At 38.1% G+C, this 27,578-nt stretch overlaps 1 protein-coding gene across 8 annotated transcripts in view; it reads left to right on the plus strand.

Annotated features, from left to right (window-relative positions):
• Window positions 1-27,578, plus strand: part of SLC10A7 (solute carrier family 10 member 7) — a 153,935-nt gene that overhangs the window by 112,576 nt on the left and 13,781 nt on the right. For 3 of the 8 annotated variants that reach the window (XM_071808011.1, XM_065837507.2, XM_071808013.1), the window contains 4 exons: window positions 1,699-1,782; window positions 12,581-12,746; window positions 15,676-15,727; window positions 17,280-17,353. In XM_071808011.1, coding sequence (XP_071664112.1) covers window positions 1,699-1,782; window positions 12,581-12,746; window positions 15,676-15,727; window positions 17,280-17,353 — 376 coding nt within the window. Of the gene's footprint in view, window positions 1-1,698; window positions 1,783-12,580; window positions 12,747-15,675; window positions 15,728-17,279; window positions 17,354-27,578 lie in introns of those variants that run through there. The other 5 variants (XM_071808012.1, XM_065837508.2, XM_071808014.1 and 2 more) reach the window with 3 other exon arrangements.

Consider the following 27,578-nt stretch of genomic DNA (forward strand, 5'->3'; position numbering starts at 1 on the left):
GGTGCTGTGATTTATTAAATGGATAAACTGAGCCTTACCTGATGTTGCCAGTTAAAGTAACACATAGGAAACAGCCATATCCCATACGTTCTGCCCAAGGCTCCCTACTTAGAGCGTATTCAGAAAGGGGCATGTGAAAGCAAGGGGTGGAGTACATTTAAAAAAAATACTAGACTTGGTCTGGTCCCGCTCAAACTCTAAGCTGACCAAGCAGCACTCAAGGTCCCCTGAATTCCTGGTGTCAGGAGTTAATTCAATTTTGTGCTGTGTCACAGTTCTGATGCCACCTGCACGCACCAAAGCTCAGCATGCATGCAGACAGCCTCACCGGTACGTACACCATTTTCCGAAGCAGTGCATATATAAATGGCATTTACAAAAAGCAGTGCATATACACATAAACCACTGCAAAAGTCGTGTAACCAGTGTTTTCTCATCCTATTATTTTCTGTTGGTAAAGGCTGCAGTTGTATTTTTCTGAATAAATAATTTTGTATGTGAAATTTCTGATTTTTCTGTTCCTTGAATTTCTGAAGAATTTGGCTTTATGCCAAACCCATTTTTATGGCCATATGTTGATTTTTCTAGGCAGAGTTTTAGAAAGTGATGAGGTTGTATGATCACCTTGTCTGTCATGCCTGCAGGTAGTTTTGAAAGGAAGATAAGTGTCAAAAGTATAATGCAGTCTGAGCGTAATTCATGAGAATGACGTGTGAGAATGTTTTAGGAAATTGGCATCGTTTAAATGGAGCTGAAAAGATTCTGAATTCTGTCATTGTTTTGAGGATCTTTAAAGTGAAGTGCAAAATATAAAATAATGTAGATCTGTGAAATCCTCCGTGTTATGTCATTTACCCTCATCATGAAGCAAACGGTTGTCTGCGGAAACTCTGACAAAGCTATTTCAGGCTTCTTACTGTATATTTCTTAATGCAATATATATATTTCTATATATTTTTAATACTATCCATATTCTTAATGCATTAATTTGTATTGCTGTTAAAGATATGCTAAATTACATTAAATGAAACTTTTCAATGCTCTAGCATAAAACAAGCCAAATCAGAATGTAAAAAATAGTGATTATTTTTCTGAGCATTCTGAAGTAGGTTGAAAAATCCCACTGCGTTTGATTCACCTTTTCTACCTATGTCTTTGAAAAATAATACTTGTAGCATTTAGAGTCGTAATTAAGAGATCACGTAATTGAAAACTAAGCCTGTCACTGTTTAGTCGTCTTAATGAAAGAGTAGTTTTATTATAGATGTGAATGTCTTCACTATTTCATTATTTATTTATTGAAATAGCCTCACCAGTTTTTGTTGCTTGATACTTGTATAAATGGTAAGGTTAGTTGAGTTGACTGCTTAGTTAGGAAGATAAGGCCCTGTCTTTTAGGCTATCATCTTACAAATTATTGTATGATTTACTTTGCATATACATGTAGCAGGGTTTTACTTAAATGAATATTGATGAAACTATTTCCTTAGGTTATAAACTAATCAACAAGAGATTGTTTTAGTTTTATTATTGTGCAATACCAAATGCTTTATTGAGACTTAACAATTAAACATGTGTGCGCATACTTCTAAGTTTTTATGTATAAAATAAAATGTGTATTAATGTGTGATATCTACGTATGACATTTGCAGATACTAAGAAAAAGTTCAATATTAATGGTATATTTTTATTTTGTAGCTTGGATCATCCTCCTCTGTGCCTTTTACGTCTATATTCTCACAGCTGTTTATGACTGTTGTAGTCCCCCTTATTATTGGACAGGTATGTCTTTTAAATATACATTCTTATTTCAAAAAATAAGATAAAGAGCTATCTTAAAGACAGATTGGCAAGCTGGTAAGCTGCCACATAGGAACAGCCTTAGGATAGTGAAATCTAATATCAGAGAAAAGATGCTGCAGTACTCCCTGGAGCCACATTGATCTTTGTTGAGATTGAGCATCTGTCCCTCACTACCACAAACACACGCTACTGCATATCGAGAAGGGAGTTTGTGAACATAAAGTGGGGAAAATGGCAGTCCAGACTGTGAGAAATTCCAGCCCCATACAAATGAGCTTTGAGAATACTATATGGACCTTTTGTCACATGCCCTTTGCTTGGATGATGAAGGAAGTTCTCCCTGCATAGTATCTGCTTCTAATTACAGGAGTAAAAAAAATCTCTACATTAAAAATAAGGTCTAAGCAGTCAGTATTTAAGAAATAATAAAAGTAAGGCTCCTCGAGCCATTTTGCTTATGCTTTATTATAAGGATTTTAATTGAACAATTGCAAACTATTTCTGCATGACTCCTGTTACACTGGATAGAGGATAATCATGGAATGAGCAGCTGTTCAATATTTCATTTTATGCTCATTGTTCAAATTGAAACACAAGGCCTTAGTTTTCATGGCATATGATTGAAGTCTTTCACTGAATGTAAGGATTCTCATTGCAATATAAGATTTTCTGTGACACTTGGCTCTGTAGTATGTTTTTGACACGTGTTAGTATTAATTAATTTTTCTTCCATGCAATGGTAGGAAATTGCTATTTTAAGAACAAAAGTTCTCAGAAGTGTCCACGATTCTTGGACACCAAACCAAAACACGCAAAGCCCAATCCTTACATATTTGTAAGTATTTGTTGTTCTCAGGCATTCAGAATGCACTAAGGGGGAAACATCAGTGGGATTTACAGTTCATTCCCAAGAAGAACTGCTGCTGATTCTAGCATCCGATCTAACTCTGGGTTCAGCTGGAACTTTCTGAATTTTGTCACCCTAAAGCTGACTTTGAAGTGGAAAGCATGGTTAAAGTGAAGGCAAACAAAAGCGGAGATAGGAGCACCCTGGACAAGGCTAAAAGTATCTGTCATTGCTGCTGTTGCGTAGAACAGTGAATCAGTCCTGTATCGAACTATAATTGCACAAATCAAAATTAGCATTTACTGTAATTTATCAAACTCCGAGTGAAGTTTGTTGCTTACGTCGTCAAAAAACTTCATTAAAGTCTAATAGGAAGATGAGCATGATAAGCATGACAGTTGCCACAAGCATCAGTACCTCTGTAGCCTGGATGTAACCAAACCATGTGGAAAATGGACATAACCATTGAATGGACATAACCACTGAATGGACGTAACCAATGAAGGCTATTGAATTGCTCGTGTGTTGTGAGTTAAACACCCAAGAACCTCATTATTAATTAGGATCACAAAGAGTTGCTGTGTGTGACATTCTTATCTCATCTAAATTAGTTAAGTCTCTATCAAAAGTGGACAAGCAAAACCCTTGAATCCTCTGGTCCTGAAAAGTCCAAAATTTGGAAGCTATCAATCAGTTGGAAGCCTGAGTGTGAAATTTCTAGGAAACAAATAGCCTAGCAGCAGATCTAGGAATAAAGTAACTTTTAGTGATAGATGGAGTATCAGCAATCTGTACTGCAATATAATAATAAGTCTGAAGATGATGGTAGATTGCTGGACGAAGTGATTGCAAAATTTCAAGAGGACTTTCATCTATATATAAATGATATGTTATTTTGGAAAGATGTTACAAGAAATTGCTATGTCAACCAGCTGGTGGAGTTGGGGTTTTTTTCTTGTCTACAACAAATGGTAGGGCTAAGTAGCATGAATTGAGCAGTAAACACACAAAATAAGTGCTCTGAATTATCCTAAGTTCAAAATCAGAATTGAGCCGAGACTTAACTGAGAACAGATGTGATTTAGGAGTTCTGATGAAGACTCAAAGAAAGAAAATAGAGACTCTTAAAGTCTGTGTGACTCAATGACAAATTTATGTAAGGGTTTGGTTTTTATAAATAGCTTCAACAAGAAATAGGATGATTCCTTAAAAGTGTTCGAAGCAGTTTCTGGAAACGAATAATCAACAGAAATAGCTCACATTCCTCTTTGTTTCTGAAGTTATTGCACTTGATTATATACATTCAGAGGATACGGAAGAGAGGAAATGCTAAGGATAAGTTACAGATCAAAAACGGTTAGGTAGCACTAAGGCAAACCAACCTGCCCAGATAGAAATATAAACCTTTTTTGAAGGTGGATATCCAAAAATAATGTGCAGTAATCAGGGGAAAACAAAAAGCAAAAAAAGGACTGACACCAAGAGATACAGTCCTTCATCTGGAGGTGGCATGGATCTGCTCCAAATTAAATGGGAACTTTTGCATTTAGTTTGTAGGCCACTGCTCACTCGTTACTGAACTGTTGTACAACATGCATCTCAGCAAAGTAATATTACTTTGTGCATCACAAGTTGCTCACCCTGGTATTCCAGATGCATTAAAATAATAATGGTCCACAATTCATGAATGACTGTTTCAGCAATTACTTCCAATTTATCATTTCATGCTCACAGTGTCAATCCCTTGCCATGCACAGTCATACTGCTCAGCAGAAAAGTCAGTGGAAGGATGCCTGCTAAGGTTACCTGGTAGCAAAGAGCTTGATTGGGGAAGAAAAATAAAACAAATAAAAAAGCCTGGAACCTGCCCGCTTGGAGGATTGCATTTCTTCAGCCATCCTCACTCAGCTGTGATCAACCCAGCTTTACACTTGATCCACATCAGTGTGAAACAGAGGAGGCTGCTCAAAGGCAGCATTCTCCAAGGGGTTTCTCTTCCTTTAAAAAAAATCTTGCCTCTGGGAAAACCTGTGTTGCCTAAATGCTCGCTTCCTGAGCAGGCTGCAGAACTGGCTGTTGGAGCAGCCCCTGGGATATAAGCAAAGCAGATGAGAAGGTGCTTTTAGATTTGCTTTGTTTGGGGGGTTTTGTTTGCTTTATGGCAAAACCTATAGAGCGTTTTGGTTGCTTGGCTGACTTGTCAGAATTTTTAATGATGGCTGGGAGAAAAAAGTTGCAATAGTGTAATCGCTGCTTATTTTCTACTGTTTCTGAAACAATTCCTCAGTGTGTGGCAAGACTGCCGTTGTGAGGAGTCAAACCTGCTTTTCTAGCCACTGACAGTGAAATGTGTAAGGGGCTGCAGGTACAGCCTCTGCTCAGGTGGTGGCTGCGGTTTGTTAGGTAGACAAAGAACTGCTAAAGGAGGGGCAAGATCTGATGTTATCAGAAAGGCACTGAGGTTTGCAGATAGCAGTTACTGATGGTCTTCAATAAGGAGAATTGTTCTGTGTCAGAAGTGTGCAGGTTGTATAAACCTAAAAAAACATAGTGCCCTGCATCTTCTGTGTCTACAGATGTGTTTTGCTCATTGGCAATATGATGTTACTCAAATCAGTATGGATAGTATAATATTGCATTTGTATTTATAAAGAATAAGAACTCTCTGACAAGAGGTCTTGAAGAGAGACATAATCTATAGTATTTGATAAAGATCTAATGTTCCGTAACCCTTGAAGATCTGTAGTGTGCAAAGGCTTGTTATTTGTGCTACCACTTTTGTATACTTCTAAGGAAAATTTGAGAATACTTGTTATACAATAAACATGGTAATCGATACTTCATGGAAAAGATTTTTGAATTTGCTCTGTCAGCTTGAAGTTCTGATTATTTTATTCCTGGGTAGCAGCGCTCTGGTGAAGATTGCTGCTTCTGAGCTGTTGTGATTTTGCTAAAATAGTTGTTTCCTTGTCTATAGGTGCTAGTAAAATATAGTTTCAAGAAATGTCTAAACAGTTTCTTCATGACCAGTTGTGAGATTTGGCTGAAGACTGTTTTTTCTTTGCTTATTTTTTTTTCTTCTGAAGTGACAGATAACAAGAACAGTGAAAACCGCTGCAATATTTCTCTTCCCCTTTTGCAGACTTTCTTGATTCTCTGCACCTGAGTGCTTATGACAGACTTTTATTTTATGTTTTATATTAAAGAGCGATTTATGATTAAATGTTAATGAAATAGAATTTTCACTGTGCTTTCATTATATTCTACTAGTTTGAACATTTTTCAAAGCAGCACACCAAAACCTACTGTTTTCTATGAATAAATAATAAAAAGCTTGTCTGTACATTATCATTCATGCATTCACTAGTTGCCCCATTGGTAATTTGTCTGCCAGTGTAAAGTGGGCACTTCACATTAAGCAGACCTTAACTAAAGCTAAAATTAATGTTATGATTCTAAGTAGCTCTTCCCAAATCTATAAAGTGAAGCCAGTTGAACAGAAATCCTTGCTGAATCTAACACATAAAAGTCTTGAGGTCCTACAAGTAAAGGATTTTAAGTGCCTTCTGCATCATTGCCCAAAATGTTCCAGAGGAACCCTATCAGCTTCTGGGAGGCGTACTTATAAGCACAATTGTAAAAGGATGCTGTGTTGCAATACAAGTTGTCAGTGAAACTGAAACTAGAAAGCTTCGCAATGTATTTATTTTTAAAGAATAAGAAGTTGAGAAGAAAAGGTAGGTGGCAGTTGCTAGGGAGCAGAAGATACTATTCACCTTAACCTCATGTTTGTTTATAGTGTGTGGGGAAAACAATAGTTAAAGATACTAGTATAAAAAGGGAACAGTGTCAAATCCTTTTGTTCTTGTAACTTAAATCCACATAGTAGTAGTCCTACTTTCTCTTCAAACTCCCTGGGAGCTGGAAGGAGGAGGAGTGGTACCCAGGGAGAGGAGCGCTTCTGGAAGCTTGCTACGGAAAACTGAGATGGCAGATAAACAGCGTTCAGACCACGGTTTGCTCCTTCCTGATGCTTGACTAGAACAGGGAGCAGAGCCTAGTCTCCACAGAAATACAAAATATGAAGAAAACCTGTACCACTGCTTCAGGCTCCCTTTACATTTTTGCCCTGTTGCACCTGTTTGTAATATTTTAAAGCAATAATTGTAAATTACCCCAAAATGTGAAAGTTAATTTTCAAAATGGCCTCATGTGGTTTTTATAAAGCTTGCTTTGAAGGCATATATGTGTCAGGAGCTATCTCTTGGGAGTAAACTGACTGATGGAGTAAGCTTTTACAGGACTTTGGTTAGTTAAGGAAAGAAAAAACAATGCTTGTATAAAAGATATTTTGTATTACCAGCTTGCAAAAGTGGTTTTGAGTTGGGGTTGTTTTTCCATCCTGTCTTCAGAAAAGCAGTCTTACATTGCACACTCTGTAAGGACAGATTTGACATTTGTTGATGTCCTAGAAAGTATGGAAAGGTGGGTGAACCAGTACAAAGTGTGGGACCTTAGAGCAGGTGGTAATGTGTGCCTTGATTCAGGTATAGTCCCTAAAAAATTATCCGGACAGGTCTGGCTGAAGCGATATGAGTTCTGCTTTGGAAAGGGGTCTGTGCATTTGAACTGTGGTGCAGACCTTGGATATATGAAGGGTAGCTATGTTATAGAAATCTGTGAAGGATTTTGCATCTTATTTTACGTCACTTCTACAAGACACATAATCTCCTTTCCATTCCAGAATCTGATTCTTTCTACTGATTTTCACAGTCCTTGTCATTTAGGGTTCACTTTCTTTTCCCATTGTTCCCTCTTTCATGTCTTCCAGGCTTCGCTGAAGCAGTTCTCAATATTCCATGCGGTCTTCTTTCTTGGTCTGCCATCACTATATAAGAAGGGGTATTGAGAAGTTACTGAACTGTTGCAAATATCTAGCCTGACTCAAAGCTTTTCAAAAGAAAATTTTACATTGCAGAGTTCATTCCAAAGCTCTGTTGCTATAAATAGAAATAATATTATATAAGAATGAGTTAGGAATATTACCTAAAAGGACAAAGTGAACAATGTAATTGCTGCATTTAGATATAGTGATAATCCAACCTAATTTCAGTTTATTTCCTTGTGTGTTTCAACACAAGGAAAAGTGACTTGTGTTTCTTTTTGAAATAGTAAAGCCCAAGTGTTTTCTCCAGGTATTTTGAAGTACATTCCAGTACATAATAAACAAGAGGAGCAGAAGTGCAGCAAAACCATTGTAAATTCTGTTAAAGATTAAATTGGTCCCAAAGAGTTGATAGAATGAGGAAAAATTCTATTTTGTGTAATGATGTAAATACCAGGAGATACTCTGGTGCATATAATAGAAACAAAAACAGTGCCTTTTTAACAATTTCCTCTGTTTTGTTTTGTTTTTTCACTTAATGGATTTTTAAAAAGATTATATTTAAGATCTAAATAATTTTAAAAATATATGCGGTATTACCAGTGACAGAAATTACTCCATTCTATGTACATGGAGATGGGAGGGAGCTCCTTGTCCTATTTAGTTCAATTAATAATGTACATTAATGAATTACATTGTTTATTGCATTTTTTATCTTGTATATCCAGTATTTGACTAGGCAGGTGGAAACAGTCTAACTGCATTTTACTGACAGATTTCTCTGGGTATATGGTATGACTGTTACAAAGGAACAATAGTGAATTGGTTTTTATAATATATCTTCTGCTATTTTCATTGTATGATCTTATAATAGATGAGCATTATTTTCCTGCTTTCCTGGAATAGCAGATCGTGTTTCTTCATACAGGGGATGTTAAGTGAATTAAGTGTATGTGCAGTTGGCGCATTTGCTTTGGGAGGCTGGTGTTTAGACAAGGAGGTTAAGGCAGGACACAGAGTAGTCTGGAGGTAAAATGCTGTGGATGTAACCAATCTGGTAGAAGAACTAAATTGAAATGGGGACACTACTGTTAATTCATGTGTAATTACATTCCTTTGTTGTTAAAAATAAGATCCTGGGCAAGAAGAAAGTTTGAACCTGGAACTGTATTTTGAAGTAAATTTGAGCTGATGCCTTTCCAAAAACCTTTGGATATTGCCAGGACATCGTCACCAGGAGGTAGTTGCCTGATGGACACTCTTATGTTCTTTAATCATCTACCTTTTCTGTGAGTTTATCAGCATCTTTCATCGTGCAGGTCATTTATAAAATACCACCTACTACAAATTTTTGCTTCTTTTCCTCTATTCTCTCCACTAAACCATGGTTTAAAGGAAAGATTCACCACGCACTTTTCATTCATTTGTATCCTCCATGTTAACCATCAGGAATTCCGTGGTCTTTGAGGCTGGCATTTAAATCTGCACAAAAATGCTTACAGTTCATCGTGCCTAATGTGATCCCTAAAACAGGACCAGAGACCCCAGAGCCCTCCTGCCAGAAGTGATTCTGCAAGAGTCTCAACAGGAATGCAGGTTGTAAGGCTTCTGTATCTTGAGATTTATCCTTTAAAAAATTGCATGTGCATTCTGTGCGACATGGTAATATCCTGCAGCATTTCCCCATGTAAAGTAATATTTTAAATGCTTTTATGTTTCACATAATGATTATTCTTCTGACATTTCAGCTTCCTTACTCCTCTTCCAAGATGTTGTTTTTAACAGTATTTTTAATGTGAGGAATTCCCTTTCACTAGGAACTATGCATCTGAAGAGTATTTCCCTTCTTGCTCTTTTCCTTCAGTGTGCCAGTCTGATGCATCCGTTTTGGATGTCAGTCTTTCACATTTCTACCCCAGGCTGTAAGTTCATCTTTTCACAGAAGTATCAGTGCAGACATTTTCTCAACTGCTTGTTTCTCTGGTGCTTGTCCCTCCCATGTCCCCACTTGTACTGGTATGTGCTTCAAAATACTGGACTTTGTCATTTTAACTACCAAGTGCCACATGAGTAGGTACCTGGAGTCTGGCATCCTTAGTACAGATCATAGAATGCAAAAATGATTGTGTTTGCTTTTGCTGTGTTTGCAGACAAGTGAAGCTTAGTATCTCTGTCCAGGCTCTGAATTACCTATGAGATTCTTTTATTCAATCATTTCAGTCTCCATTGCTTATGGCTTTTCAACCTCTGTTAGTCTTTCAGTCAAAGTGCCAACACCACAGGACAACTATGTTCGCTGGCTGGCTCTGTGCTCTTTATCGTGTGTTATCTTTATTGTATTTGTGAGATTTATTGTTATTTCACTACAAATCTTCACAATTTTTAAGTCCTATATTAACCCTGAAAAGTTACAGAATTGGGTTAAGAATTAAAAGGCTTTCTAAGCATCCTTGTCCTGAAACAACTCTGCAGGGCATGAATAAGTAACAAATGGATTGTTTTTCAGTCAAAATTAATCAGCTGACGTGAGCTTCCCTGTGAAAAATCTAGTTAAGCTTTTACAGATACCTGTAGGGTTATATTTCTCCCCTCTAAAGTTGTACAGGAATTTAGGTTACCTTGAATCAGTGGTCATAGGCTGAATCAATCTCTGAAATTATAGATCTTCTTCAACCTCGTGAGAAGATCAAACTGTATGGAATTCTGTGTTAGAAGATCTATTTTGTCTGTTTTTACAGTATGAATTTAGCATGACACTGGGTTGATTGTATGATTTCCTGAAGCCACAATTTAGTTCTTCATGGTCTGCTTATGTCATTTAAAAAAAATACTATGTGCAGTGAGAAGCCATACTGGTATTTAGGGTTGTTGAGTCAGAATAATTCCAGACTAGATAGAGGCGAATGCTTAAAGAAGATATCAGCCGATTGAAGATTTTTAAGAAATACTGCTTGCAGTTTCCTTTTTTTAAATGTTTTTCCTTTCTCTTGTATGTTGGTCCATGTTAAATATGTATATAAAGTTATTATTGTCGTGTGTTTTATTATTTATTAATTATACCTTGTAGAGACACAAGGTTGTAGTTTTCGTAATAAATACCTCCACTATAAGTTGTACTGTGGCATAATTAACCATCACTTTTCTTTTTCAACATCATGTTACCTTCAGTGTAAGTCTGGTGGAAGTAGCATAAATAAATAGTTGATCTTCAGTGGCCTTTCTTTTTCCCCAATGTGACCTTAATTTAGGGGAGAATCTGGGGGTTTTAAACTTCCTTAGAAAATGCTCATTTTAGAGGTGAAGAACTTTGTTGTTTGCTTCTGATAATTACAGAGTCCCAAACCTGCTCAGATCAGATTAATTTGGTTTTCCCATTCGATGTCTGCACACTAAATGTCATCCCACAGCTTTCTTGCCTCTCTTTCATCAATGTGGTGTTTATTCCTGCCCAGTGGAGGTGGCTGAAGGGGCTCCACTGAATGCCCTTTCAGAAGTTTGGCTGTATATTCTGAGTTGTGTTCTCTCTTTAACATCTGGCAAGTGTGAAATTTTAAAGTTGAGTGTTTTTCACTGTGGTGTTTAGCATTCCCTCACATGGTTTCCCGTAAATCTCTTTTTTTTCATCAACGGGAAGCTTATGAGTGCTGGAAGGTAACTGCTGGTCTTCAGCCTGCTTAGCTTTGCGTGAATTCCGTGTGCCAAGTTTTTAGTTCGTGCCCTACTGTGTGGTTGCTGATGTCTGTTGGCTGTGGTGGTGCCTGTGGTACCTGCATCCAGGACTTCCCTGTTGAGAGGTTTGCAACCAAACTGGGAAGGCAGTGAGGCAGAGTGACAGCCGTGAGATCAATCCAGCAGCTTTGGCAGTTAGTGTGTGAAAAGGTCCTGTGGTAGCGTTGGTGATGACGTTTTGATATTAATCTTGAATACCTCTAAAATGTTCTGTATTATTAAACTGATAGTGGTGGTGTTTGTTAATGGCACCGCTATGGGAAGGTAGCGAGTCACCTTTAGAGCCTCTGGTAGAAGTGCTTCAGGATCTTGTGGTATTATTTCTGAAAGAGCATGGTAACAGAGAACATTGTGAGGTCTCAGGAGAAATTAGGCAAGATAATGTGATTGCTGAAAAATTAACACAAATCATGGCTGTATCATAAAAGCTTTAAAAAGTTTCTTTCAAAGCATATAAAGTAAAGAGAAAAACTAAAAGTGACTCCCCAGGCAAGGCCAAAACAGACACGTCGTATCTGCAGAGGCTTAATCATAATTTGGCATAATTCAAAAGCTGAAGTTACTTTAAAATCTGTAGTTGTTTCTAAAAAAAAAATGTATTTGAAAAACAACTTTAGGTTCCATTTCCTGAAAGTGCAAAAGTTCCGCTAAGTACAGTAGGTTTCCTTATTTTCATGTGTTAATTCTGATATTTTAAAAGCGTGCAAATGGCATTTGTCTTTGAATTTACAAAAACTCTGGATATTCAGAGTTTGAATTATTTAAACTCCCACAACACATGCACTTTTGCTTTTCAAGCTTGAGTTATAATTTAATTAAAAACTTCTGGTGCATCGCTAGCTATTTAAATATTAAAATGTTCCATGGATCACTTTCGATTATCTACCGTCATGAAATTCCTGAAGATGTCAGATTTTTAAGATTCCCAAAGTTGCACTTGGAATTGTCTGTTGATGCAAAGGGGACTGTGATAATTACATACATCCATTAGTATCAGCAGAGGAGATAAACTTTGGGGAGGCTTAATGGGCATGTCTCAGTGACAGCTAGCAAAGAACATTTGGCATGATTAAGGATGGATTTGAATGTACTTGAAAATATACTCTCATTATGGACGCCCAGTGGAAGTTGCACTACAAATGTTAAATTCCCCAGAAGAAGAGTTGTGTGGCAGGGAAGCTTTGAAATCCACTGTGGCCGTCATCCAAATTACTCTCTTCTCTTTGTGTCTTTCTGCTGTCAGATTCGCTTTGTGATGCCCAACTTGGCTCCCTGCATCTTTGAAAAGAGGCAACCTGTTGGTTTCTGTGTTTCAGATTGTCCGAAGATACATCAAGGACTGGCTTGAAAGGAAGAAGCCTCCATTCGGCGCTATCAGCAGCTGCGTTCTCCTGATGATCATCTACACAACATTCTGTGATACTTTTGCCAATCCAAATATCGACCTTGATAAATTTAGCTTGATTATAATAGTGTTCATAAGTAAGTTCAGTCTTAAAGCATCTCTTTTATCTGTGTTTCAGGTGTGTAATGAGCTATATCTACTGGAAGCGGTGGGGCATGGAGGACACTGAAATGGAACTAGAGCTTGTACTTTTAACATGTCTAGTAAACCAGGTCACCAGACTTTTTAGGGCTGGATGATGCTTTTAGGGCATTGAGTAAGCAGTTAGAGAGGGATGAACCCTGCTGTTTGGGTGTGCTTGAGAATACCCTTTCTAAAAGGGCACAATATTACCTTCCAAGCGTTTATGACCATTCTGATTTGGCTTCTTTGTTAGTAAACAACCATAAATGCACAGACATTGGATTACAAACAGCGAAGGGAGATTTGTGTTTGAGCTGTTAACTTAAAAGCACTGTTGTAAGTTTTAAATAGTTCTTCCTTACCATATTATAAACCTAGAAACTCACTGGGAGTTCGAATGTGTTGATATATTTCTGTGGATGAACACATTTCTTGCAGAGTTTTAGAAGCACTCTAGTCATTCAGCCTTAAATAACATACACATGAGAATAGACTGCTGGTATCCTTGCCGTTAGTTAAAAACAGGCTTGCAGATCACCGCCTCCCAGGGAAAGGCAGCGATATGTAGGCACTGTTTCCTTTCCCAGTAGAGAATCCCTGTCTTGCTTCAGACTGTCCAGAGACAAGAGTTTCAATTTGCTTGGGGGAGAGGTAACTGCCGTATCCTACAGTATAAATCACATCTCATATACTTTAAACCTGTTAGATTTCAAGAAATCAAAGCATCACATATCTTGAAGTGTGTGCACGTGCATATGTTTCTGTATAATAAAAATAATATATCTTCTATAAGTCCAACCTACACTAAAGTCAATAGGAAACGTGCCCTTGCCCTTAGTGGGTCGGTTCTTATTCTGTCCTAATTGTGGCAGTTTTTTGGATTATGATACACTACCTGTGTGTGAAATACTACATGGGATTATAACTGGTACTATATAAATACTTTATTCTGAAAGCAAAGAAGGAAGCCATTCTGAGGAGCTTTTTCTCAAAATAGAGGAAATACTTATTTGCATAGGCACCTGAGAAGGACTGCATCCCAAGTGCACTTAAGTTAGCACAGAGTTGTCAGCAAAAGAGAGGGATATGGAAATTTTCAACTCTGACTTAACATGCAGTGAAACTAAGAATGAAGTAATTTTATGTTAATGATGACCCCTGTTTTGAAAGAAAATTTTTAAAAAATTCTTCTGTTGTTAAAAAGGCACGGTTCTTGGAGATTCTTTGAACAATTGATGTAGAGTGGTTACTTCCATTGCCTTTCTTTTATTTCGTGCAAGACAACTCTGCATTTGTACCACATGTATATACCACTTGCAGTAAAATCCATTGAAGGTCATTATATATACACTTTCATTGCCAATGTGCAAAACTGGCATTTCTTAGGAAGAATGTTAACATAAGCATTGAAGCTCCTTGAAACATACTAGACATTTGTTTTATAAAATGGAAAACAAGAGTTGTGGAGATAGATATGCACGTGTATTCTAGAAGTTTCTGCACCTCCATTGGCAGTGTTGGCTGGACATGTGTGTTATGTTATACCAGGATGTGAAATTAGCACAAGGAGTTTGAGATGAAACTGCATTTATTATTCTGCTGATTAATGTTTTAAAGTAATCTTTATGTTAATATTCTAGCTGCAGCAAAATATGCACATGGGATAATTGGTAGTAATGCATCATTATTGCTTTACAGAATTATACATATTAAGGGTTTTTTTCCTGTGCATATTAAATTAATGTACTTAGTTGCAGAAAAACTGTAATTCGGGAACAGTGGATTGATTCCTTAGTTCAGGAAGGAAGAACTAAGTGCATGCTGAGGTGACATTTATACATCCTAGGAAATGTAAGTAAGAGAATGAAAAATGTCACCAGTAATAGCTAGTATCTTTGTCATGTTGCCCGGTTCTAAACTGAGGTCAAAATCAAATGTATTGTCTTGAGACACATTAGCCTTATTGCATTCACAGGTTTTGTGAGGAGAAAGGAGAGGACCCATCCCAGATCCTGCTGAAAGTAAAAGCCCTTTGCCCAAAACACACAGATCCCCAGGGAAGGTCTATGCAGCTCCCAGGGTTTCTCCTCTGGCTCTGCAGGGAATTCCTGCACAGCCTCTGCAGTCCCTGCAGCTCCTCACCACATGACTGGGAAACCGTGTGCCTCCTGAGCTCGCTCCCTGCATTTCCACGGACCAAGGGTGGGCTCTGAGCATCCCATAACCCCTGCGGGTGTTGTGAGAGCTGCCCTCAGAAAGCTCAAAACCCCCATACACTTACAAAGCTCAAGTTCAACAAAGGCTGCTTAATCTGATGTATGTTGCCCAGTTCAGGAACTAGCCTTTGTCTCAGAGGGAATTAAGTCTGAGATGGTCTTCTGTTAATAGTGATAATTTGTCGGGAGAATAATATATCCAATGTGTGAGAATATTTATTGTGATCATGCTTATACATTTTACTTTCTTCCGTTAAACAGAAAGGGACTAAATTTCAATACTTGGCAACAAGAACATATCTTGGAGATTTTATGTTGTCAACCCAATAAGTGAAACTAGTGCAAACAGATGTGTAGCATGCAGCAGTGAACATCCCCGCCATTCATAGTGTCAAGAAATACTTGATTCAGAAGCATTACCTCAAGAAGAACTTGTATAGCCATGATATTAGCTCTGGCTTTCTCAGATATAATTAATGCATATTGTTCTTCCAGACATTATCGTTAATAAAGGTTGCCTGTCATTGGATTTCTCTGGATAGACTTGGTCCAGCCTAGCTTCTGAGGGGTTGTGTGGGGGCAAAAGGCATGTACACAGCAACTGTAGAGATTTAAATGATCTTTATTTCTGTGATGTAAGTCTAATTTTAACTTGTTTCTCTTTCAGTATTTTCTATTCAGATGAGCTTCATGTCTTTGACTTTCCTCTTCTCCACAAGGTAGTTGAATGTGCTGAATCAGAACCTTTGAATATTTGTTTTGTGTGATATATTTGTTTTGAGTGATACAGTTTATGCAAATGTGTAAGGGCAGGTTTCTGAATAGGGGTGACCTCATTTTGGTATTTCATATTGTCCTTACTGCATTTTCTCTGTTAGAATTTCATAGGCTAAGAGAGCAGGACCTGAATTCTGTCCTTTCTTGTGTGTTAATTACAGAGTTGTTAAATCTCAATCAATCACTGTTATACCTCATCCACTGAAAAAAATGGATTTGCACAGATGTCACTGAAGGTATAATTTGCCCTGCAGACATGCTGATGACATATGAGAGAGAGAACTCAGTTTGACTTTTTACATCTCAAGATACATTTGCTAGGCTGGCAATTCACTCTTCTCTGTATATGTCAAATATGTTACATTTATATGGTGATTCTTAAAAGACAGTTGTCCTGAACTGATGTTCGGTAGAGCTGTTTTTTTTCTTTTTAAATATCTACCAGGAAGAACAGTTGTGTGTTCACATCTCCAAAAATAGTACTGTGAGAATGTTAGCCAATGGCTTTGTGAATCACTTGAGCTGGTTGGAGTATCCACCATTATCTTCTCACTTAGACTTACTGGAGTATTTTCTTTAGCGGCACTTTACTGAATGGGAAGTGCCGCAACACAGCAGAGTCCAGACATATGCTTTATCTAAATTATACAATATCTGTAAAGGAGAATCACAAAGAAAGGTGCAATGTCTTATAGCTACTTGCACTTTTTTTTTTAAATGCCACAAGAAAATTTCTCTGACGAGGTCATACTCTGACCTCAGAAAGCATTTTTAAATAGCTTTTGAACTGCTAGACTTAACCTAAGGGGGAAGATAAGTCCCAGCTGCAAAATCTAAAATGCCATAAGTAGTGACCAACTCAGACAGTATGGCAAATATTTAGAATCTCATTAAATGATTCCTGATTTGAACCAAAGGGTGATCCATTGGCTAGTCATATACTTCTGTATGTAATTTTCCTACCCTCCCTGGCCTTACTCTCTGTGTGTAAACCCTCAGATGCAGTTTTTCTCTGAAGTGGGAGAGAGCTACATAGTCTAAGCAGTGCTCCTACTGCAGACTCAATATACTATCTAAATTGAGTGGTTTTCTAACATTACATAATAGGAAAATAAATTGTAGGTTGTTAGGGTTTTTTTGTTTGTTTGTTTCTTTTTCACAGAGCCGAGCTGGCCACTGCTGTGATACAGCATGTTTGCAAAAGAAACCTTGGCTGGAACAAAGTTATGTCCTACATACCATGTGTTCAAAATTCCTCTCCTTCACATGAGAGCATATTCATTAAAGAGTTTGCCACACCAGAGAAACAATTCTGCTTAAGGAAAAAAAAAAAATCACACACTACTGTTCATTTGTGTGTAGAATTATTTCTGTCACTAGACTGATCAAAGTGATGTGAACATGCATATGGATCCTCAAAGTAATATATTTGATCGATGATGTTTTAAGAAGATTATTTTCTATCAGTGGTTATTAAAACTCTTTCTTTTCTAGGAATAACTCTGGTTTCACACCAGCAGACACGGTGGCTATCGTTTTCTGTTCCACACACAAATCGCTCACCCTGGGTAAGTCAGGAGATAAGCTTTTGAGCAATACAACAGTAACATTCATATTATGCTGTGTTGAAAAAAAAAGTTGGTTTCTGGCTTTTCTGCTTAAATGATTTTGGGTTTAGTGCGACAAGTGAGGCTAACAGTGTGGTACTAATAGTGGTATAATATTCTTACACAGATAAAATAAATGCTTGTTACAGAGTAGTCTTCTCCACTGAGATCTTAGTGGTTATACAGTAAGACCACCTTATTTATGGAAATATGTATTTTTCTTTCTATTCTTATTCTATTATGTTACCTAATCCAATATTGATAAAATTTCAGTTTTGTTACTGAAAATACCATATCTGCGCGTCTCACAGTAAAATCTTACACTTCAAAGCTGGGATGTAAATGAAAATTAAACGAAAATTATGTAAATTAAAATTAAAGCATGTAGTATATTGAGAAGTCACAAATAGGCAATATTGTTTTTTGCTTCGGATGAGCACAAAATATGTGTTTAAGTCTGCAGATATTCTAGATTTATTTATTATAATTCATGTATCAAAACATCATTGAAATATTTGTCACTTAGGACCTCTTATGATAATAAGGTGTTCTGATGGAAATTCACGAAATACTGCTAAATCAGTTATGCTTAAGGCTGTGTTCTGCTGCTTCATCCAGTAAGTTCAGTCAGAGAAATGATGAGTACTTGAATATTTTCTCACTGGTTTTCAAAATATGAAAACATGCACTTGATAAAGCATATTTGACTGAATAGATGCCTTTTCAAGATGTTATCTGTCAAAGGGAAACACAGGTGCTAACAATAACAAAGGTAAGAACACAGCCTGGAACAAGGAAAGAAGAAAAAGTCAGGACTTAGGTGAGATGTTTTCAAGTCAGTTTGATACAGCAAAACTCATCTCAGGGTTCTTTGCTTCAGCCAGGCCTGTGCTACAGAACTGTTAGCAAGTGCCCTGAAAGTCTGTGGGAAGTGAAGGAGTTCCCGGAAAACAAGAAAAAGGCAAACATAATGCCTCTTTTCACAATGGAAATGAGGGGGGGACGAGGGATTATAGATCAGTGAGTTTAACTTCATTTTGTAGAAAACTACTGAAACAACTAAATAAATACTTTTAACAGTGTAGGAAGAAACAAGGAAATGAGTAACAGCCCCATAGATTTGTTAAATGCAGATCATACCAGACCAACCTGATTTCCTTTCACACAGGTTTCTGTGGGTTGCAGAGAATAGCAAAAGTTGCTGTTGGCAGCATTATGGCTTTTGACATTTGCATGGTGTTTTTGGCTCCACAATTCAAAAATGATGTGGACCAACTGGAAAGAGATCAGAGGAGAGTGCCACAAATGATCGTAGATCTCAAAATCGTGACCCCAGAGGAAGACTGAAACAATACTACTGAAATACAGTGGTGATCTTCAAATGCGTAAATGTTGATGCAAAGAAGGAAAAAAATAACTCACAGTGGACTTTGAAGAGGGAAGGTCTTTGTTACAATGATGACAATTTAAGTGAACAGTCAGGGAAACCTGTCTAATGTAAATCTCTTTAGCTTTGGAATATGTTGCCTATTGATGTCTTGAATCTACTGTCATTGTAGACATGCCTCAGGAATTAGATAACTGGAGTTGATCCTGACTTGGAGCAGAATATAGATTAAATGACATTAGGTCTTTTCCAGACAAATGTTCTGTGAAACTGAAGCTTCAACTAATAAATGAGCTTGCATTCAAGAGGACAGTTACACTTGTATTTATAGAAGAAGACAACCCCACACATAAGTCATAACGTGCTACCATACTTGCTATTATATGGAGGTACATATAAATGTAGGACACAACTGTGATACTACATAAGAGAAACTGATTGTGTTTAACAGCACAAATGTGTAGGTCTCCCTTCCCCTCCCCAGTGAAAATAGTTTTATATGCACTCTGTCAATACTTCTGCAGCTTGCCATGGGAAAATAAGCACAAAGCCTTTTTTTAATATTTCAATCCTAAAGGAGCTTTGCTTTACCCGGAAAAAAATGAGGACTCTTAATTTCTGTTACTCACTCTACCAAGCATCCTCATGCACCCTGTCTTGACCTGTACCCTATGCACAGAGCTAGCACTCTCTCCTTTTTGTATTTTATTTTCTCCTTTAGAATAACCTAGTTCGAGGTTCCTAGCTTGCCTGACATTTTCCCAATTCTAGGTTACTGCTCTCATTAGCACAGCCTGATGAGTCAGGCTTTGTATTTTGCAGCTGTCTTTGCCCAAGCACACCAACAAAAATACTTTGACTTCGAGGACACCTGCAGCTTCTTTGCATCCATAGATACTTTCACCCTGCTAATACAGATGACTCATGGCTAAGTGCAAATTTAAATGAAACAGATAGATGGTGGAACACAGTATTGGAGGACTGTTTCTTGGCTGCAGACTGTTTCATTTCTCAGCTTTAGGACAGACTGCTTTCATCTTCATCCTTGAAGAACTGGTCTCATGGAAAGCAAGTTTACCTCCTAGAAGGGTAGTCATAAGATGCAATTTGTTCTAATGCTTTGTGCTTTTGCACTGCCTTTCCTTGCTGCTCAGGGCATGTGGTGAGATTGCTGGGTGTTTGGGACCTGCTTCCCTTGCTGTCTCCCGTCTCTGGGACTCAGCTTTGTCATGGCTTCTTTGAGGGTTCCAGGCTTGTCTTGTGTGGGGCCAGCAGCAGCATGTCCTGAATTGAGCACCACTCCTAATGGGGAAATGCTCTTTCTGGCAGTCCCTGGGAGCTCATCTTTGGGAAATCTGAGGGCCCTGGCACTTTGGGGTGCACCCCTCCACAGTGTGTGCACTACATAGGCAATGCCAGCTGTGGATCAGTTCCCAGCTGGCTGGCTTTGAGACCGTTGGTGTTTTACTTGGTTCAGTATTAGTACCAGGTTCAGATAAGACAGAGCTGCTTGAACATGCATTTCTGTGTAAATAGGGAGGATTGGGTTTGATGAAGCTGTAGCACAGTGAGATGTGTTCCTGGACTGATAGTGTAAACAGCAGCTGTTAACTAGAGCAGCTGCCGTTGATTCCTTCACTGCAGATGGAAGCAGAGTAGATCTAATTCGTATTTAAGGATCAGGCATTTCTGAATGACAGTTAAATCTATCTGTAGCGCAGTCCTGCCCACCCTGATCTTAGCAGAAACAAGAGTAGACATGGGCATTTTGGACCTTACTCTTTTGTTCTGTCACATTTCTCCTTGTCCAGAGGTGTTTACTATGAACCCTTCAACAAGAAACCTTCTGTTCCCTTGTAGGAGAAAGAGTTTTTCCCTGTCTCTCTCTCTGTCATTACAATGCCTGAAAGCACAAACTAGGCTTGAGGTCTGGTTTCATATCTGTTGTGGAGCTCTTTGTTTGTCTTCAGGATTCCAGTGATGGTGTATAAATGACCCTCCCAACACTTGTTCTTTCACTTTGAAACTGATTTCTCTCAGCTTGGCAGGTGAAACTCCGAATAGGTACGTCTGGCCCATTCCCCAAGGAGCATAGAATGGCACTGACTAAAGTGGGAGAAGAGCTGACAGCTTTCAAGCTTTAGAAGTGGTAATAGGAGAGGCATGAGAAGACTTTTATAAGTCACTTTCTCCCACACCATATTATGAAACCAACTAATTCCCATGCAGTGCATGCTCATGAGGCCAACTGCCACTTCCACTGTTGAATCCATGAATAAGTGCTTGCTCTGCACAGAGATGAGTGCTGCTCCCATATGCTGGGTTTTATTTTGTAGACAGAACAGTTGACACACTTTTTGTCTAAAAGATCAGAGTGCAGGGCATGTTTGTGTAAGGACAAATTATACAGGGTAGGTGCCTTTGTGTTTCTTAGTTAGGAACACAAGCTGATATTTCTGAATAGAGGTGAATGCTTTGGCACATCACATATGCAGAAAAAACGTTTATTTTTATTTCCCTTAATGAGTGAAACAGGATATAAACTTACAACTAGCGAAGATGAATATAGTATTCACAATGTTCTCTGGCACATTCACCTACACTTTGTTCTCTTTCTCTCCTTCTGCCTACGCACATATATGCACAGTACATGTGAGCACACACATATGCAGACATTTGATGCATGGCTTTTATTAGTGCATTTGCCATTGATTGATTAGTACTTAGTATTAGTACTTCTTCTATTGATTGATTGCAGATGAAGTGACTATTTGACCTTTAATTATGAGCCTTGCTATTGAAAATGACATTGAGCTATGGCCTCGCATAATCCATCTGGAAAGCCCGACATGATGCCATTCCCTGGAGTTCATTCAGTGAGAAGAGAAGAGGTCTCAAGGAAGTGCAAAGCTATCAGTGTGGCTCATCTAAAAAAAATATTGCAGAGTTGTTGCGTGCACTTAAACAAAAGTTGCAGCCAAGTACAGAATGTTATTGTATATTTTTGCAGAGAGTCAATTGCTAGCCAAAAGTTACAACTCCGCAAGTAAAACGCAGGATTGTCGAAAAATATTTTCACTTTAATTCTTTATGTTTGCTATGTAAAATTATTTTTATCAGAAAAAAATTGAGTACTGCTACTCACTGCAAATGTCAGTACTGTAGGTATGATGAACAGCAGATTGGTAAAAAAAAAATAAAACAACAAAAATTACCCCACCTTATAATAAAATCAGGGTGTTGTTTGTGATGCAGAGTGCGTTTTTCCTCATTTGGATTTATCAATGTAGTGGTTTTTTACAATGGAGTTCTTAAATAATACAATCAACATTTCTAGGCTACAAAACTTTCAGGAAAGAATAGAGTTTATTTTGCAAATAAAAGCTAAGTGCTAACTTTCTTTGCATTGTTTATACTTCATCCAAGTCCATTTTTTAAATACTCAGCTTCTTGCTGCCCAAGTACAGAACTGATAGTCTGTACCTGAATAATTCTTAAAAGCCTGGTCTAGTGCACAAGTAGATCCACAGACAACTCAGTTGCCTGTGGACAGGCAACAGACAACTCAGTTGCAGATCATCTAGGCTATGGATTATTCAGCCTGTGCCTTCCCCCGAGTTCCCCAGCTGCACAGAGTGACAGAGTGCATTGTGCTCACATATAGCTCAGATCTACTCACAGCTATCTATAGTTTGCTCATGTTTTCTAGAGATACTTCCTTACAAGTTTTTCAGAGATAAATACTGTATTTGCACAGCCTAAGCCACTGCTGTTTAATAGTAGCTGGCTTAATCTGTTTTGTTTTGTTTTTTTTCCTAAACCCAAACTGTGTGAAAGGCTGTACTAATCAAGCATAGGCTCTTCTTATTGTATGGTGGTCATCACATTTCTCCTTTAGATTAAAAAATGCCCAAATATTCTAACTTGTGTTAAGATAAAAGGAATAATTTTGATTTTTAAAAGGAGTCACCTCTGAATAGTTCTATAATAGATGCTAAATTGGGTTGCATTGCACTGAGTGAGTCTTCAGGCTATACTCGATGATATTCTTGAAGTATTGCGGTTCTTCTTTGCTCCTGGCAGAGAATTGTCCTGTAAGGTACTTATTCATCAAGGTACTAACTGTGAGTAGCTATAAATGTGTGAATAATTTCTCTGACTTTTACATAAAGATCTAGAAAATAATCCTGGTTAATTGATCTCTAAAAGTTTTCAAGAGTAAGACTTTTGATACTGTCTCTTACTTTCAAAATTTTCCTGTGAGTGTTGAACAGGAGACATTACTGCTGGCATCATGTCATACTTCTTAGTGTTGTTAGTGCTTGAATTTGCACGTCTTCTTATCTGTAACAGACTTTTAGTCCCGGTTTTTACCCAGGTGTCTAGTAGAGTGATATAAGTTAAAATCATCTGTCTGCTCCTCTGCCTAGAACTGGTGGGTGCTGATCCTTGGGGCAGAAGAAAAGCTGATAGGAAAAATATACTTAAAGGAATGAGTGTCTTGTAGAGACCATGTCTGGGCCAAGAATCCCCCCTCACTACTGCTGGAGAGTTAGAATCTGTTTCCCATTCCTGCTTATGAGATCCCAGGGCATTTAGTTGCTGCTAGAACCTTTCATGAGTTTTGACACTGTGATCCTTTGGCCAAAATGAAAAGATTTTCTCATCTCTTCAGTGTTTCCCCAGCATTTACTTGGAAGCAGCAGCAAGTGATTGGCTGGGCTTTTTCCTCTGCTCTGTGATTCCCTTTCTCCTCTCTTGATCCCTGAAAAATAAGAACTGAGCGATTTGTGTTACTTGAGATGGTAGTGGGAAGAGCAGAAGGACCTGGATCTATTGCACTTCTCTCATGTTAGCATTTTTTTTTGTAGCCCAACTTAAGGGCAGGTGGATCACCTTTCCTAGATCAGCAGTCTTCTGGAACAACTTCTACTTCTTACCAAAACCATATTATCAGTCAATTTATTACTGTGTAATTAGCATGTCTTCTTTCTCAGGAGACCCCAAAAAGTGCCTGGAAAATGCTGCTATTTCCAGTACGGCTGCCATACCAGGATACTAGCAAAAACAAATTTAGATTGAAGGCTTATGTAATTGGGAATAGTATGCTTGTTTCCTGCTTGCACAGACAAAGCCACCCAAGGTGAGATGCCATTTTGCATCTGTAAGTGTTTCTTTAATACTAAGGCCACCACTTACGTGAAGGGTCTATCCACAAGAAGTCACACTGGCACTTTGGACTAGGCTGTGATCACTGGGATTGTCAGTGCCAGAGCATCTCTTTTATTTCCCCTTGCTCCTCATATACATGGCTGGGCAAGCACCCCCTGTTTGTCTCCTTTAGAGCAAAACATCCCTTGGGGATGTACTTTCAGGGAGAACTCTGCTGGCAGGACAATCTGAACGTGGGAAATGGCGTCATCCCATGAGTTATAGTGGCTTTTGGACACAGAGTACCTGATTCTCCCTTGTTTTTTTAATCACAAGAGTCACAATATAGCATGTCTGATCTATTGCAGTTTACTCAGTTTTGACCTCTCTGTGGTTCCAGAAGGGGAAATACTAGAGTAAATTAGGGAATCTCCTTTTTTTTCTGACCTGAAACGTATGTCTCTTTGATTAGTCTTAGAATGTGGCAAGAAATTCTGTACTAGCTCCCAGGGCTTCCTTTTCATCTGTAGACTCTGCCAGTAGTAGGTTTTTTATTAATATTTAGGAAGTTTGCCTCCAGCAGTACTAAAATGTGCATCAGAGGACAACAGTTGTTTACTGTGTTTGAACTGAAGAATCTCACCCAGGAGATCTCATTCACTTGAAGTTTACATCTCTCAATCTCGACTTGCAGAAAGAGATCGATGAATAACAATTGTCATTTCAGAGTTGCACCTCTCCAATTATTTATTTGGTTGTGTGTCTTCCCAGATGTATACGTAATTGGATCAGACACTAAAAACTAGACTGCAGGTTTTTAATGACAGCAAGCTCATACCTCTTTATAATAAAAACAAAAAAATAAACATGCATATCTGTCTGTAAAATGATAATGACACAAGAGTCCTCCCTCCACACCAAAACTAGTTAAACTTAATTTATCTGCTTTAAGAAACTACAATATATTCAGCAGACAGCTGACAGGTTACCCTCGGGAAGATCCACGTTTGGACATGACTCAAGATATTTTTTTACCTCAAGCTGGCAGAGGCTACGAGTGTCACCCATACTAAAGCTGGCACGTATTGAAGATGATGTTGAGTCTCCCTGAGAGAGTTGCATCTACATTTGCTGCTCTCAGTGCACCTTCTGGCAGCCAGTCTGAGCTACTGACTTCCAGACACTTCTGAAACAGTGGGTGCAAAGATGTGAAAAATCAACAGCAGCAGCAAAATTTAGAAATCTCACAGTCCTATTGCAGGATAGTCTTGGGAATGTGGAAAAGCAGCCCTCCTCTAAAAGCTGCCATGACTGCTGCAAGCACATAACCCTAGTTCATAGAGGTTTAGAACAGGAAGTAGTGTCCCTCAGTGTTTGTAGGTAGTGAGCTGTTTTCTCAAAGTGCCTTCCCACATGATTGGAGCACTAAGGCTTTTCTGGCCTCTTGTCTTCTTTTCTTGGCCACAGAAGTCAGATAAAGAGAGAATTAGAGGAAGAATTATGCTAGTATTTTTTCTGGTCTTGTTATGAAAAGAGCTGTTTTCTTGTTTTACCATTTATAATGAATTTGTGTATCAATGTTTTCCTTTGCATCAAGTCTTCAGGGAATTAAAAAAGCTGTAAAAAACTCTAATTGAAAGATAGCATTAAATAGTTTGAAGCATAATCCTTTCCTTCTTGTGTTTACAAATGTAATAAGAACAAGTGTAAAACATGTTTATAATGGCTTTTTTAATACTACGTGTAAATAAAGTCCACATAATCAAAACTTTAATGCTGAGAAATCCTAGCCTCAGCTCAGTGTGAAAAGGGCAGTAATGTTTGAGGAAATAATCAAATTAATCAAATCTCAGATTTGTGTTTTAAGGACATTTGTCAATCTCTTTGTCCAAAATTCCTGTCATTAGTAGGTCTAACATGTTAAACCTTCAAAAAGCATTGGCTACAAGAATTATGGAGAGGAGAAGTTTTCAAATTCTGTTTGTTGAAACATCACAACTTAGGTGTTACTAGTGAATTAGAAGGAAAATTTCACACTGAGTTTTGAAGATGTGAATGAAGAGTGAACTGATAACCAAGCAATAACAAAAAAGCACTGAAGTGTGAGGATCACCTTACAATATTGGTATTCCCATATTGAGGTGCCAAATTAAAGATAAGTCACGTTTAAAATATGACTTGTGATGGTTCAATTCATTCTTGAATTCCCTGTTAACTAATTACTACTACCGTGTTGCCAGACAGGTGGAGGTGTTTTGGAGTCTAAGGTACCAGTCTTCAGTTGTTGGTGTTAAATGTTTCATGTTAGCAGCTGGTGAGATTGCCTGTGTTGTTCACTAAACATCACTTCCAATCTGAATGCACTCGTTGAAAAACTGTAAATAGACAAACTGTACTTTCTTTCTCTCCCTCCCTCCAAACTTTTACATTTTTACTTGCTTAAAACTTTGGTAGTATAAAGACGTGCTGTTTCTTAGTAGCTGTACTTATAATGCCCTTAAGTTACTGATTTTTTGTGATTAGTATAGTGAGCCAGTTACCTGAAGAACAAGAATTAGTAAGAGCATTCAAAATGTATTAATTTTATTTTCTTTTCTTTTTCTTGTTAGAGTTATGAAAAAACAGGTATCTTATTCCTCATTCATTTCTCTTCCTCCTTCCCCTTCTTTACTTAAATATTAGACCAGTCCAGTCTCTTACATTGTAGCATGGGTCTCAGTGAAATTCTTGCATCCTAGCATATGGCCAACATGATTCAACCACATTGCTCTGATTCAGTACGGAGCCTTCCCGATAATTCTGGTCCTCCAAAAGAGATAAGTCGTTTAATGTATTGCAAAGGCTTGTTGAATATTCTAATACATCATTGCTCTTTCCCAAGGAGAGGGATGAAGGTGGAAACCTTTGAAGATTCGGGTCCATGCAGACCTCCAACGTGAACTAGGATAGCTCCCCATTTTGCAGTTTTTCTGCTGCAGCTCTTCCAGACTCCCTTAAAGTCTCACCGGTCCCTCGTAAAACATCCTCCTCAGATGTTTGTTTTTACCACTTTGTGAGCCTGTTTTTTTTTGCTTTCCATTAGATGTATTGCTGACCTGAAAACATACTGAAAAAAATTATCTTTTTTCCCTGAAAATATTTTAAGCACAAGTCTTCATACAGCATACTTACTTGTGGGCAAAAGGCAAGTGGAAGGTAGTCTCAACTGCTGCAAACATTGCACATCCTTCCCAATCAAAGATGGAGTGTCTTATCACCTGGGGGCAGTTGTGGTTGTGCTGATGGATCATCTCTTTACACCTACTGGCAAAAGTCAGACTTCCACAGTAACAATAGGCTTTGTCACCAAGGTGTGATTGAAACAAAAGTGGCACAAACTTTTGTAAGCCATTGTCTAGCTGCTGCAGATGGAATCTTACCTTGATACTGTTATTTCCTTCTGGACAAGAGAGTAGCAAAGTTTGTCTATTATTTGTCTCAGCCATGGTCCCTTTGCAGAGTACAAAATGACTGTAAGGTCTAGGATCTCTTTGTAGGGCTAAGAGAAAAAGAAATCTCAGAGTTACAGCTGGAGTGGGGCTGGAAAAGGACTCCCAAATTCTCCTCTGAGGACTTTTTCCCCTGGGGAGGAGCTTGGCTGCCTGTTTT

This window comes from Patagioenas fasciata, chromosome 4, assembly GCF_037038585.1.
Source record: "Patagioenas fasciata isolate bPatFas1 chromosome 4, bPatFas1.hap1, whole genome shotgun sequence".
Lineage (NCBI taxonomy): Eukaryota > Metazoa > Chordata > Aves > Columbiformes > Columbidae > Patagioenas > Patagioenas fasciata.